This window comes from Bufo bufo, chromosome 8, assembly GCF_905171765.1.
Source record: "Bufo bufo chromosome 8, aBufBuf1.1, whole genome shotgun sequence".
Classification (NCBI taxonomy): domain Eukaryota; kingdom Metazoa; phylum Chordata; class Amphibia; order Anura; family Bufonidae; genus Bufo; species Bufo bufo.
The window spans coordinates 106,268,970-106,284,735 of record NC_053396.1 but is presented as its reverse complement, the minus strand read 5'-3'; the positions used below and the strand labels follow the sequence as shown (position 1 = coordinate 106,284,735).

The window sequence follows — 15,766 nt, the reverse complement described above, 5'->3', positions numbered from 1 at the left end:
GCAATTCCTCGCTAATTGTCATATACAGCTCTGGAAAAAAAAAAAGAACACACTGGAAAACTTAATGTGATTGAGCTGAGATTGACAAAGAAGAAACTGCTAGTGGTGCTTGATCAATGATCACACAACGATGGTGGGGCACCCTTTATTTTAGTGATCAATGATCACACAATGATGGTGGGGCACCCTTTATTTTAGGTTTTGCAGCGGGGTTATACTAAGAGCAAACACTCATAAATCCACATTTTGCAATCCATGACAATTCCTCGCTAATTGTCATATACAGCTCCGGAAAATAAAAAAAAAGAACACCTGGAAAACTTAATGTGATTGAGCTGAGATTGACAAAGAAGAAACTGCTAGTGGTGCTTGATCAATGATCACACAACGATGGAGGGGCACCCTTTATTTTAGGTTCTGCAGAAGGGCATATCAAGAGCAAACAATAGTGTTCAATAATGAAAACAGGTTCTGCTTTGGTACTAGTAATGACCACATTAGAGTTCGCAGAAGGGCTGGAGAGCATTGTGAAGACACAAATTAGCAACACCAGGAGTTATGATGTGGGAGGGTATTAGCTACCATGGCCTTTTTTGTCTGGATGGAAACAATGACCACCCTTTGGGATGTCCATGACATTATGGAACCAGTTCTACTGCCTTTTTTGACTCAGTTAGCAGATTTGGTGTTCAAACAAGACAACACCTGCCCAAACACTGCATGCTCTTCAGGGTATCCAGCAGATCCCCTGGCTAGCTTGATTGCCAAATTTCTCCCTCAACAAGAATATTTGAGACTGAATGGGATGATGCATCTCCCATGTGCAGCAGCCAACAACCACCTAGGCTGAACTACGGGTCCAAAGTTGTAAGCACTTGGAATGACATACCAAAGGAGGATATTAAGTGTTATAGCAGTGGGTGTAACTACTGTGTCAACCAACAGATTTGACTTAGGACCACTGATAAGGGCATTCCCTGGTTTTCACATTTTAACCACTGTATAGGAATCTAGACTTTGGTTCGGGGAACCATCCAGCTGCTACCTACTGGAGTAGTCTCTGTGTGATTGACAGCTGCCCAACAGGGGTCAGAGATAAGGTACAGAGCACCAAGGGTTCAGGCAAAATTGTGGTCAAGGACAAGTCAAAGTCAGGGCAGGCAGAAAACATGCTATAGAGTAAATGGGCTGAGGTCAGGGCAGCTATAAAAGGGTCAACATGGAGGTCAGGTCAGGCAGTGGAGGGTTAGACTCTACTAAACAGGCAGAGGTCACTACACGGGCAGACAATGATAAATAGCACACCTTTGCAGGAGCTAGCAGACTATAAACCCCTCTTCTCAGCCACCTTCCCACAGGGGAAAGTGCCTTAAGCACTCCAAGGTTGCCAGCCTTGGCTAGGGAAGATTTGGATGTGTACACATTGGCCCTTTAAGATCTTGAGGGAGCCTGGGAGCCCTACTGGCAGAGGTTTTAGTGGCCTAGCCAGTAAGTAGGCTGCAGAGTACATGGAGGGACAGAGAAAGCTCCGTGTCTGGGCCACTGGGAAGAGGGAGACAGAGGCAGGGAGGTCCAGGCTGCCGGGAACGGTGAACGGAGCAGTGTCAGGCACAAGCCGCTGCTGTGACAACCAGCATCTGTATGACTGTTACCATGACAAAATGGCAGTCTGCATAGCAGGAAAGGGAATTGCCACCCTGTATTAATGTGATCCTGCTTCAAGATACGGTATACCCTGCTGCAGAACCCAAAATAAAGGGTGTCCCAACTTGGTTGTGTTATCATTGACCAAGCACCACTAGCAGTTTATACTTTGTCTCAGTTTAATCACATTCATTTTTCCAAGTGTTCTTTTTTCATTTTCAACTAGTGTATTTTTTTGAATATTAAAACTCTACACTATTAATGCAAACAGTTATTAAGTAAAAAGAAAACGTGAGATTTATCATAACTGATGCAAGGAGAAAGCAGAGAAGTTGCCTATAGAGGCCATTTAGATTCCAGATCTCATTTTTCAGATGCTATTATAAAAAAATTAACTTGTGATACATTTTCACCATTATAAACCCATTTGAAAGGGGTTGTCCCATAATTAAAGCTTAGGAGATCATGTATATCATAAATTTTGAATGGGTATATATTTTTTTTAAAAGCTCTTGTGTCTAGATATTGCTATTAAATGCTTTCTATGGCACCCCTTGGTGTACCTTTGATTTCTCTTCAGAATGTCTACCTAATGTGTAATTCACGAGAGTATCAAAGATCTTCCTCCACATTCATCTTAATAAAATCAAAAGTACAAAAAGTCAGAGCAGATTCTTCTGTGTTTTGGGCAGGCTGTGTGTCCCAAAACACGTAAGCACCTGCTGGGACTTTTTGTACTTTTCTTGTTTTTAACTATGTTGGAATAAAGATGAGTGCTGGAAGAAGATCTTTGATACTCTTGTGGAGCTGGGATCGTGCTTAACATTCGAGGATATATTGGTGAGCTAGTTAATTGCATTTGGGCTGTGTTGTTTTGAACTACCTAATGTGTCCAGTGTTAGGCCTCATGCACACAACCGTTTTTTTTTGCGGTCCACAAAACGGATCACGGACACGGATCACGGACGCAGATGACTATCTTGTGTGCATCCGTGATTTTTCACGGACCCATTGACTTGAATGGGTCCGTGAACCGTTGTCCGTGAAAAAAATAGGACAGGTCATATTTTTTTCACGGACTGGAAAAACGGATCACGGACGCGGAAGCCAAACGGTGCATTTTCAGATTTTTCCCTGGACCCATTGAAAGTCAATGGGTCCGCGAAAAAAAACGGAAAACGGAACAACGGCCGCGGATGCACAGAACGGTCGTGTGCATGAGGCCTTAGTGTGCAAAGCAACAATTTGACAGAAAAGAAAAATTACAAATAATAAAAACTGTGAAAACAGTAATAAAGATAATATATATATATATATATATATATATATATATTTATATACACTCACCTAAAGAATTATTAGGAACACCTGTTCTATTTCTCATTAATGTAATTATCTAGTCAACCAATCACATGGCAGTGGTCCTGGTCAAGACAATCTCCTGAACTCCAAACTGAATGTCAGAATGGGAAAGAAAGGTGATTTAAGCAATTTTGAGCGTGGCATGGTTGTTGGTGCCAGACGGGCCGGTCTGACTATTTCACAATCTGCTCAGTTACTGGGATTTTCACGCACAACCATTTCTAGGGTTTACAAAGAATGGTGTGAAAAGGGAAAAACATCCAGTATGCGGCAGTCCTGTGGGCAAAAATGCCTTGTGGATGCTAAAGGTCAGAGGAGAATGGGCCGACTGATTCAAGCTGATAGAAGAGCAACGTTGACTGAAATAACCACTCGTTACAACCGAGGTATGCAGCAAAGCATTTGTGAAGCCACAACACGCACAACCTTGAGGCGGATGGGCTACAACAGCAGAAGACCCCACCGGGTACCACTCATCTCCACTACAAATAGGAAAAAGAGGCTACAATTTGCACAAGTTCACCAAAATTGGACTGTTGAAGACTGGAAAAATGTTGCCTGGTCTGATGAGTCTCGATTTCTGTTGAGACATTCAAATGGTAGAGTCCGAATTTGGCGTAAACAGAATGAGAACATGTATCCATCATGCCTTGTTACCACTGTGCAGGCTGGTGGTGGTGGTGTAATGGTGTGGGGGATGTTTTCTGGGCACACTTTAGGCCCCTTAGTGCCAATTGGGCATCGTTTAAATGCCACGGGCTACCTGAGCATTGTTTCTGACCATGTCCATCCCTTCATGACCACCATGTACCCATCCTCTGATGGCTACTTCCAGCAGGATAATGCACCATGTCACAAAGCTCGAATCATTTCAAATTGGTTTCTTGAACATGACAATGAGTTCACTGTACTAAAATGGCCCCCACAGTCACCAGATCTCAACCCAATAGAGCATCTTTGGGATGTGGTGGAACGGGAGCTTCATGCCCTGGATGTGCATCCCTCAAATCTCCATCAACTGCAAGATGCTATCCTATCAATATGGGCCAACATTTCTAAAGAATGCTATCAGCACCTTGTTGAATCAATGCCACGTAGAATTAAGGCAGTTCTGAAGGCAAAAGGGGGTCCAACACTGTATTAGTATGGTGTTCCTAATAATTCTTTAGGTGAGTATATGTATATATATATATATATATATATACACTGCTCAAAAAAATAAAAGGAACACAAAAATAACACATCCTAGATCTGAGTTAATTAAATATTCTTCTGAAATACTTTGTTCTTTACATAGTTGAATGTGCTGACAACAAAATCACACAAAAAAAAAAAATGGAAATCAAATTTTTCAACCCGTGGAGGTCTGGATTTGGAGTCACACTCAAAATTAAAGTGGAAAAACACACTAGAGGCTGATCCAACTTTGATGTAATGTCCTTAAAACAAGTCAAAATGAGGCTCAGTAGTGTGTGTGGCCTCCACGTGCCTGTATGACCTCCCTACAACGCCTGTGCATGCTCCTGATGAGGTGGCGGACGGTCTCCTGAGGGATCTCCTCCCAGACCTGGACTAAAGCATCTGCCAACTCCTGGACAGTCTGTGGTGCAACGTGACGTTGGTGGATAGAGCGAGACATGATGTCCCAGATGTGCTCAATTAGATTCAAGTCTGGGGAACGGGCGGGCCAGTCCATAGCATCAATGCCTTCGTCTTGCAGGAACTGCTGACACACTCCAGCCACATGAGGTCTAGCATTGTCTTGCATTAGGAGGAACCCAGGGCCAACTGCACCAGCATATGGTCTCACAAGGGGTCTGAGGATCTTATCTCGATACCTAATGGCAGTCAGGCTACCTCTGGCGAGCACATGGAGGGCTGTGCGGACCTCCAAAGAAATGCCACCCCACACCATTACTGACCCAATGCCAAACCGGTCATGCTGGAGGATGTTGCAGGCAGCAGAACGTTCTCCACTCTGTCACGTCTGTCACATGTGCTCAGTGTGAACCTGCTTTCATCTGTGAAGAGCACAGGGCGCCAGTGGCGAATTTGCCAATCTTGGTGTTCTCTGGCAAATGCCAAGGACTCCCTCAGGCTTGTGTAAGCACAAGCCCCACCTGTGGACGTCGGGCCCTCATATCACCCTCATGGAGTCTGTTTCTGACCGTTTGAGCAGACACATGCACATTTGTGGCCTGCTGGAGGTCATTTTGCAGGGCTCTGGCAGTGCTCCTCCTGTTCCTCCTTGCACAAAGGCGGAGGTAGCGGTCCTGCTGCTGGGTTGTTGCCCTCCTACGGCCTCCTCCACGTCTCCTGATGTACTGGCCTGTCTCCTGGTAGCGCCTCCATGCTCTGGACACTACGCTGACAGACACAGCAAACCTTCTTGCCACAGCTCGCATTGATGTGCCATCCTGGATAAGCTGCACTACCTGAGCCACTTGTGTGGGTTGTAGACTCCGTCTCATGCTACCACTAGAGTGAAAGCACCGCCAGCATTCAAAAGTGACCAAAACATCAGCCAGGAAGCATAGGAACTGAGAAGTGGTCTGTGGTTCCCACCTGCAGAACCACTCCTTTATTGGGGGTGTCTTGCTAATTGCCTATAATTTCCACCTGTTGTCTATCCCATTTGCACAACAGCATGTGAAATTGATTGTCACTCAGTGTTGTTTCCTAGGTGGACAGTTTGATTTCACAGAAGTGTGATTGACTTGGAGTTACATTGTGTTGTTTAAGTGTTCCCTTTATTATTTTGAGCAGTGTATATATATATTCCAGTTGGGATTCTTAGAATAAAAATTGTGTACTCAAACATACAGGGGTGAACAACCTGTCCTGGTCCAGGGCCACATTGTTATATAAAACCACACCCAAGTGTTGCAATGATGTAAAATTTAAGGTGGATTTAGACCAGGCATGCTGAACCTGCGGCCCTCCAGTTTTACAAAAGCTGAAGGGCCGCAGGTTGAGCATCCCTGATTTATACTGTCCGATTTTCAGGCAAATTATTAGAATAGACCATTACTGCGAACACTCGTTCCCAACAATCTGCTCATCTAAATGTGCCGCTGATCACCCAATGAACAAGCTAAACACTTGTTCATGGGTTGATCCTGTCATTCGTGCAAGCACATCAATCATCGTTTCTGGGCAGCAGATCGTACTGTCTAAACAAAGATCTGCTGCCCCCAATTTTTTTTTCTATATGCAATAGCAATCCCTCATCCTCATACTGTGAAGGAGATTGTTGCATGGAAATGAGCAGCTGACTGTCTGGAAAGAATGCTTCCTTCTTGACAGTCATCTGTACATCGTGCAATGTAAACTCGCCTTTAAAGTATGTGCCATAAATGTTTAAGAGGTGCTGGTTCACTTCCAAAACTCTAATCTATAGGGGGAAATGGAGTTCCCTTCTCCTCCTCTAGTCAGTGCTCCATAGAGGAGGAGATCATGCATACATGTTGTCCTTTCCACTGTAGATTATGGGTGTTGTGGCAACTCCAATAAAATACAATTTATAGATCCGGATGCTTAGACAGCCACTTCTAACTCATATACGATTTTCAGTAATGTCAAACAGTACAGGGACTCCATTTGTCTGATATATGGAGGACCTAGACATGACTACACAGTGCACCATTAGCCCATCCCTGCTCTTGAGCTGTGCTCCACTCCTCTTCTCTCTGACTTGATAACTACATGTGAGCAGCCACACGCAAACATTTGGACACATTTCTGTGTCAAGATAATTATAGCCACACAGAATGGCATCACAGGCCACAAGTGCCCCTCTGGCTGTGACCTGTTGTGCACCCCCGACCTAATGTGTCCAGTCCTGGTAAAAAAAAAAAATGCTAGTAGTGTACCAATTTGCAAGGAGTACAAAGTTAGTACTGAGAAAAGCAAAAACTGTAATGAGAATATATTCTAAAGTTACAACTGTGGCTATTTAATTTAAAGACCCATTTTTGTAATCCCAGCAACCCAGTTTAAGGACTAATTGTGTATTATTAATATATTGTCAATGTTAGTAAGGTTATTTATTTTATGCACTTATATAGCGCTGACATATTCCACAGCGCTATACAGACATTAACATGACGCTGTCCCCTGTGGGGCTCACAATCTAAGTTCCATAATGTCTTTGGAGCGTGGGAGGAAACCAGAGTACCTGGAGGAAACCCACGCAAACACAGGAAGTACATGCAAACTCCATGCAGATGTTGTCCTTGGTCAGTTTCGAACCTAGGACCCCAGTGCTTACAACTGAGCCACCATGGTTCTCCTCAAGCTTGCCTGGGCTTAGTTATGAGAAGCAAAATAAATACTGTATGTTAAAAAGGATAACGGAAGAAGAAAATCCATAACAAGATACATACACATGCCAAGTCAGAGGACCTAAAAAAGAGACAGAACTCTCTGGGGACCATACTGACACGGTCATCACGATATGATGTCCACCTGACAGAATCTGATATTTGTTATAGTGTTCATAGTTTCTGCAGTTACTGTAGCCTATAGAGATCATCACATTCCTGTGTCAGTGATCACAATGGCGACTGCTGACCAAGAACTTTCTGAGCTTCCTCTTTACACATACATGTCTTTGCCTTTTTACGACTTAAGACAATGGAGAAGAATTTTTAGTTTTTTGGACTCCGTTTGTGTAAACCCTTTGAGAATAGTACGCTTTGATTTGAATGGACTGGAGATCTATTCTTTGAAAGATTGGAATGTGTGTATATTGTTAATGTCATATCCTGTGGATTTCAGACATATTTTTCTCTGCTTTATAGTGTATTCATCGTGATTTGGCAGCCAGGAACATCCTATTGTCTGAAAATAATGTGGTGAAGATCTGTGATTTTGGCCTAGCCCGTGATATATACAAAGATCCAGATTATGTGCGCAAAGGAGATGTAAGTACTACACTGCCAGGGTCTGTACTGCTTATATCTTGTGTACAGGGGCAAACTACAGGGTGTAAAGAGGTCTCTGAATCCAATCTCTGAAGCCAAAACATCCATCTGTCTTACATAAAGAGACCAGTGCTGTACTGTATATTGTGTGAGTTGGGGGTTAGTTACAGATTTTGTATTGGTGTCCAGAAGTTTTCAGTTACGGCTTTGCTTATGTATAAAAGATGTAGGTTAACAACCCAGAGACCTATTTAATTGGGTTCCATTTCATATAGTCAAACTGATGGAAGAATAGCTATCAGGTCCAGGTGTTTTTGTCTACCACTGAATAAAGTAGTTGACAATCTAGTTGGCCTTTATCTAAGCCTTCATAGGATAGAATTTCAGCAGTTTCATATATTATTTTTTTCTTTCCGGGCGCTTTATTACAATTATTATACAAAGTATTAAGGAGGCAGGCAGGATTTGTCCATAAAATTGGCATCAAGCAGTTGATAAGCTAGGCTTCCAAATTTACCTATTTGACTGTTTTAGAGTACCTGCACTCAGGTGCGGGTTATGGAATAGAATTTCCACACGGATTTCTGTGCGTTTCCACACCAAATCCACAATAAAAATCCCCATGAGTTACTTGAACGCAGGTCTTAATAAAGTCCCATAGCTGGCGGTGGATCCACCAGAGTTATGAAGAGTTGCTGGACTCTACATAACTTCGGTGCATCCAGTGCCATTTCTAAATGTAAGACAAATTCCTACCTGTCTTACATTGAGACCATATTCTATGCCTAAAACAGCGTAGAAAATGGTGAATGAGACACACCTACAGGCCCGTCCCCTTCCCAGCCCACAATTTTTGAACTGGTGTGAGCCCGGAAAAGTCGCAGATATGTAGGTAATTTTTTTATGATTGTATTTTACTTATTTGGGGATAAAAAACATCTTTTCAATTGGTCTTTATTAAAGGGGTTGTCCGAGTTATGATTTTTTTTTATAGCACTGTAAATCTGATGGGCAGCAATATATAACTAAGCTAAACAAGTTTTAGGCAAAAAATATACATTTCATAATTTCCCTGGTTCTCTTCTGGCCCTTTGTTTACCTGCAATAACAACAATCTCTGCCCCTCCCCCTTCTCTGCAAAGGGAGTGAATACAAGTGCTGCAATGAGTTACATGTCTGACTGCTGGGAGACTCAGCAGCATGTTGTATGTGTAGGACTACAAGTCCCAGCTGTACAATGACACTGCTGATACACACAGGATCTTCTCCCTACCTGTTTTTGTGCAGTGTTCTGCAGAACTCCTCTAGTCTGTCACCTCCTGTGCCCAGCATTTGTCTCCTAACTGCCTGCAGCTACTCAGTAAAGCTTTCAGACCTGAGTCTGTGCTGCTGAAGGGGTTAAGAATCCAGGGAGAGAGCAGACAGCAGCTCGGCCAGTGCAGGGGGGCTTGGCCAGCACAGTGACCTCTCGTGTACAGACACAGATCAGCTCCCTCATGCTTGTGCACGAAACATCATCAGAGCAGGGAGAGAAGCTGACATCACAGGTCATGTGACCCCCAGTGAAAACCAGCAACTGGAGATAAAGTAAGTGAATTGTAAAGTCCTTACATTTGCCTAGTTGGAAACATACATAACTGTTTTTCTAGCTGTGTGAATGGTACCGTCACTTTCACTTTGTGCCAGTCATCTAATGACCCTTATCTGTAAATTACTAAAAGGTCATAAACACTTATTTAAGCCGCATTGTTATCAGTAAGATAAGAACTGAGCTATAATGAGTGTTCATAAGGTCAGAGATAAAGAGCCTGTCAGCTCCCTGCCTGACGGAGCAGAGAGAAAATTCAGAACCAGCTACTAGAGAAACTCAAAGCTGTGCAGGGAAAACCGCTCAATAGTTTTAATAAAGACCAACTGAAAAAAAATATTTTTAGCTCAAAATGAGTACAATGCAATAATAATAAAAAAAAATTCCACCAAAGTTGTGAATAGCCTTTAAAGAGGGCCAATCATCAAAAAATACAATACAATATGACAGCACCTTGTTATAGAGCAGATGAAGCTGAGCAGATAGTTTTTTCTGTGAACAGCTATTAGTACAGGAGAGAGTGGGGGTTATCAGTGATTGATAGCATTGTGTGTATAAAGCCAGTATTACACTAGCAGATACAGCAGGCGATTGTTGGGAGAGAAGCATTCCTTTGTGGCAATCACCCGCTCACTAGAATAGAAGAGACTGCTGCTATTACATGCAGCAATCTCCTCCACTGTATAGGGAGGAGCGATCGCTAATGCCATCGCTTTTCCCCATACAAACTAGTTGTTTGCCGGCAGGACCGGTGCAAGGATTTTTGCCGCCTTAGGCAAAGATCCATTTTGCCGCCCCTCATGTCACTCACTCACTGACAGACACACACACACACACTGACAGACAGACATGCACTCAGACACTCACTGAATGACGTACACATACACTCACTGACAGACAGACACACACACACTCAGACACTCACTGAATGACGTACACATACACTCACTGACAGACACACATCCACTCACTGACAGACAGACACACACACACTCAGACACTCACTGAATGACGTACACAGAAACTCACTGACAGACATACTCACTGACAGACACACATCCACTCACTGACAGACAGACAAACACTCACTCACCGACAGACACTCACTGACAGACATACACCTACCCACTGAAACACACACACAGAAACTCACTGACAGACACTCACTCACTGGCAGACAAACACACACACATACTCACTGACAAACATACACATACTCACTGACAGAGACACTTACTGACCGACAGACATCCACACTCACTGACATACACTCACTCACTGACATACACACACAGACACTCAATGACAGACACACATACAATTACTGACAGAAAGACAGACATACATACACTCAGTCACTGACATAAATACACAGGCAGACACTCACTCAGTCAAACACTTAAACACTCACCTCCCTGGGGTCCAGTGTGGTGCAGCTCCTCAGTTTTCCAGCGCGCCGTTTAGTATGCTGGGGCCGGAATGACGTCATATTCCGGCATCACAGAAGGCGCGCGAGGGAGCAGTGGGGAGCTGCTGGAACAGCCTCCCTTGCCGCCCGCCTCCTCTCCCCTGGTAATTTACTGGCAGAGCAGGCACCTGTCATCAGGGTAAGCAGATGCCTGCTCTGCCATATTTAAGAAGGACCTCCACCTCCTGGCCCCCCTGTAACGGTGCTGGGGGCGGCTCAAGAGCCGCTCGCCCTGTCGCCCAGGGCTGCAGCCCCAGTCAGGGGGAGCCCACCAGGGCGCCCCCAGCAGGCCGGCGCCCTAGGCGAACGCCTAGTTCGCCTATATGGTTGCGCCGGCCCTGTTTGCCGGCAGCAGATTGTGATTACACAATGTGCTTTAGTTTGCATACAGAGATAGTTGTCAGTCACTGATAACCCCTCCTCCCTGTACTGATAGCTCTTCACAGGACTTCAGATATAAATGTAGAATTTACCATTTTTACTGAATCTTTTCCCACAAAAGAATATACCAATCTGCTCAGCTCCTTCTGCTCTATAACATGCTGCCTGCAGATTGCATTGCATTTTTTGGTGACAGGTCCTCTTTAAGAGAGAGAAAAAGAGAAAAAATAAGATCCAAAATGATAAACTTATTTGAATTAAAACAAATATTGAAGCAGTTCTTAAGAACTAGCATTGCAGCCATTACAATGGGCGTGCGGTGATCTGTGTTCCTGATTACAGTAGGTCAATAGTATGGCGCTGCCTGGCAGAATCTGGGAGTTTGTGTTCCAGGTATGTCGTCATGATGTTAATAGATGTTTATTCTACTTCCAGGCAAGGTTACCTCTTAAATGGATGGCACCTGAAGCCATATTTGATAAGATCTATACCACACAGAGTGATGTGTGGTCCTTTGGTGTGCTATTATGGGAGATATTTTCATTGGGTAAGTTTTAGAGGCAAACAGAGCTTTTCTCACATACTGTCTGTACTCATGTGCAAGGTCATGTTATGTCTAGGTGTTGGAGATATTCTTTAATACTGTATATATTAACACTTGTATTTTATTTGGCTTGTATCCTCTCAGCTGTCAATGTATGCATTTCCTTTAGGAAGCCATTGTGCTGGTGATTTATTGTCCCAAATGTAATTCAGCGCAAGATGCTTATGAGAGTGTAGGGCAGGCTTGCATATATCGCTAGGATATGCCCCCAAGGCTAGGTAAAAAAAATATTGTAAATAGCTTTTATTATGGCATTAGCCTCTTTGAAATATACTGTTTTGAGTTAAAGGCAGTTTCTTACCAAGAAATTCACCAGTAAACCAGGCACAATGCTTTGTAGGGCTACCTCCGCTGACTGTAATGATATATTTCACTTAATAATCCATCCCTTTATTCTGGAGAAAAAGTACTTTTCATCCATATGTAATCAGCAGTTAACTGCTCCGAGGGCAGGCCCAAGCCACTCTGTGTACCATTTGATCCTCCTGCTTCCTCTGCCGGCCCCACCCTATGCCTATTGCGGCGAAATTATTCAAGACTGGAATTTTCTATGCCGATCTTAATATCCCCTGCGCCGCTGGAGGATACGTTTAATTTAAGGCACACGCGTCATCGTACTTTAAGTGCATCCTCTGACAGTCTGTGCACCTAAAACGAAATCTTGCATAGGTTCCAGTCATCATTTACTACCAGAAAACTGGTGTAAATAATGACAAATCCACTGGGGCTTATGGCCCGTCCCAGACCACTTCCACCCCAAAGCCCCTTTTCTAAAAGCATGGATGGTGGCGTAAAACGCCATATGCACAAAGTATTTTGTGCAAACGGTATTAAATAGTCACAAACCAGCAGTTTGCTACTTTTTTACACCAGCTTAGGCTACTTTCACACTTGCGTTAGGAGCGGATCCGTCTGGTGTCTGCACAGACGGATCCGCTCCTATATGCAAACGCTTGCATCCGTTCAGAACGGATCCGTTTGCATAACCATGAACAAAAAAAATAATAATTTTTTTTTGTTCATGATAATGCAAACGGATCCGTTTTGACTTTACATTGAAAGTCAATGGGGGACGGATCCGTTTGAAAATTGAGCCATACTGTGTCATCTTCAAATGGATCCGTCCCCATTGACTTACATTGTAAGTCTGGACGGATCCGTTTGCCTCCGCACGGCCAGGCGTACACCCGAACGCTGCTGAGCGGAGCGGAGGACAAACGGTGCCAAACTGATACATTCTGAGCGGATCCGCATCCACTCAGAATGCATTAGGGCTGGACGGATCCGTTCGGGGCCGCTTGTGAGAGCCTTCAAACGGAACTCACAAGCGGAGCCCCAAACGCTAGTGTGAAAGTAGCCTTATGGGGCTTGATAAAACTCCCCCTATGTGTTTCCTAATTTGCTCTTTGGTGGCGGGCGCTGAAGGGAAAGTGGAAACTGGAGGCCACTGGGAGTCTCAGCACTCGGACAACCCGTGATCATTCTATCATTGATTCAACTGGGCTTGTGCAGTAACAGCTATATGATTCATTACTTTATCATAATATAATTATCACAAATTATAATGCAGGTCTAGGGCCTAGATAAGATTGGTGAGAGTCCTTTAGTCAAGCCGTCTATCATTGTCCTAAACTGAATAGATCCCTGTACCCTTCATAACTTGGGCCTGAGAGCCACATGTTGAATCATTACTATGGTCCAGACTGCATGGATCACTGAGAAGTATTTAGAAGCAGTAGATAGTGCAGCGTTGTCTGGGAATAAGACAGCATACATATGCAATCAGACTGGAAAGTTTTCACTGTATCTTATTAATAACTTGGCTTTATCCTTTGACAAGCTCTGCCAGAACAAGTGCTGGCATGGTGACCATATTGACCATATGACGCTGTTTGTTTTGGTGTGTGTCTTGGATAATTGGATATTTGAGCCTTTCTGTAAGTAGATTTGTCAGCCCAAGTTACACAATCAGCTGCCATTCCGTTAGACGTGAAATTTCGTGAGAAACATTTAGAATGTACACTTATGGGGTCCTTTATCAAACTGGTGTAAAGTAGATCTGGCTTAGTTGCCCATGGCGACCAATCAGATTCCACCTTTCATTTTTGACAGCTCCTTTGGAAAATAAAAGGTGGAATCTGATTGGTTGCTATGGGCCACTATGCCAGTTCTACTTTTCATCAGTTTGATAAATTACAACATTATGTTTAGAATTTACAATCATACTAATATATAAGAGCAAGCTATGTTGCCAACAACTCACTTCTTCTCTGATTGGCTGTAGAGATCACATGGTGTTACCACTTCAACCAAACGGAGGCAGGTTGAAGCAGACATGCATAGTGCCAACTGTGACTAATGGGTACCTTAAAGGGGTTTTCCAGGATCCTGATCCTACAGGTGGCAGGCCTCCACAGAAACATTTCACAACTCCCATAGGCTGCAATGGTAATTTATTGCAGTCTAAGGGACAAGCGATATAACAATTGCTTGTTAAAGTTCCCGTATGTGACCTCCTGCCCTGCACCCGCTCTGTTAATAGCCTGTGCAGCTATTAGACCGGAGTGAGCGAGTGCACAGCAGGAGCTCACATAAAACATTGCTCCTCTGCCTGTGCCCACTCTGCTAAAGCCTGACATAACCCATCTGTGCCAGGCTTTAGTAGAGCAGCAATGGTACAGGCATGAAGAGCGATGCTCTGGCCTGTACAGCGCTCAGTGCGGCCGCAGGGGAATCTGTACTCCCATCTGTACACAGCGCTGTATGGGAGTACAGATTCTAAAGCACAATAGACGCCTGAACTTCAGGTGCCTATTTTGCTTGGAAAACATTTGCCACCGCTGCCCTCGGGAAGAAAAGCTGTTGACAGATTCTCTTTAAATGGACCCTGTGTTATACTAGATTTCTGCATGGGAAAGCCCCAGCAGCATCTTTTGAGGATAACAAATGATTGCCTGGGGTTCCAACAGCCAGACCCCCCAGCAATCAGCTCATCATGAGAGAAAGGAGATTTCCTTGGTGGATAACTTTTTAACAAGAAAAGAAGTAGGCAATGGGAACAGATATAGCTGGAGTTACTATACCATGTTAGTAATTCCCCAATGTCCAAAGTAGCTAAAATAGTAATTCATAAGTTTGATCCTGGCAAAATCAAGCGCGTACTATGGTCAGTCCCCTGAGATTGCCTAACAAAGACGACTGAAAGGTAGAGCAATGACCTTGTGAGGACTAATTGGCAAAACATATTTGGCCCAAAAGATAGTAAGATGTAGTAAGCTTTAATTACAGATCGAGGTTAATGCTTTTTGGTATTGTCTTTTTTTAAGTCTGTAACCTCAAAGATCAGTGAGTACATGTAGAGAGAGGAAATGTCTATGTGGGTTCCTTTTAGAAATGTGGATCTTACTTACAGGATACAGACTGTTTTATTAATGTTTTATCACATTTTAGCAATGTTTTAGCCTATATATTATATCTTTCATCCTTTCTTGAGTGGAAGGTTCCCAGCCACCCTTCCTGTAGAGATGTTTTAGTCTCTTTACTTGTTTTGTATATTGTTTTAAGATTGTGGCCGAATATTATGTCATCTTTTAACGGAGCATTGTCCTTGAAAATATCCTGGATTTATTCAATGGATTGTAGGAGCTTTCAATATAGTAATGCTTGCATAGTGTATATAATGCACCCCCAAATATCCTCATGAATGTTCCCAATCTCTTGGTGTGGTGTGAGTATTTCACCTATCAGACTAGCCTAGAGGTGCTAGTCTAAGAGGTGAAATACTCACACCCCAC

General features: G+C 43.5%; 1 protein-coding gene across 1 annotated transcript in view; it reads left to right on the top strand.

The window, feature by feature from the left end:
* The window catches only part of LOC120977993 (vascular endothelial growth factor receptor kdr-like), a 207,603-nt gene that overhangs the window by 179,546 nt on the left and 12,291 nt on the right, over positions 1-15,766 (top strand). The window contains exons 23-24 of the mRNA XM_040406207.1: positions 7,809-7,931; positions 11,804-11,915. Coding sequence (XP_040262141.1) covers positions 7,809-7,931; positions 11,804-11,915 — 235 coding nt within the window. The remainder of the gene's footprint in view (positions 1-7,808; positions 7,932-11,803; positions 11,916-15,766) is intronic.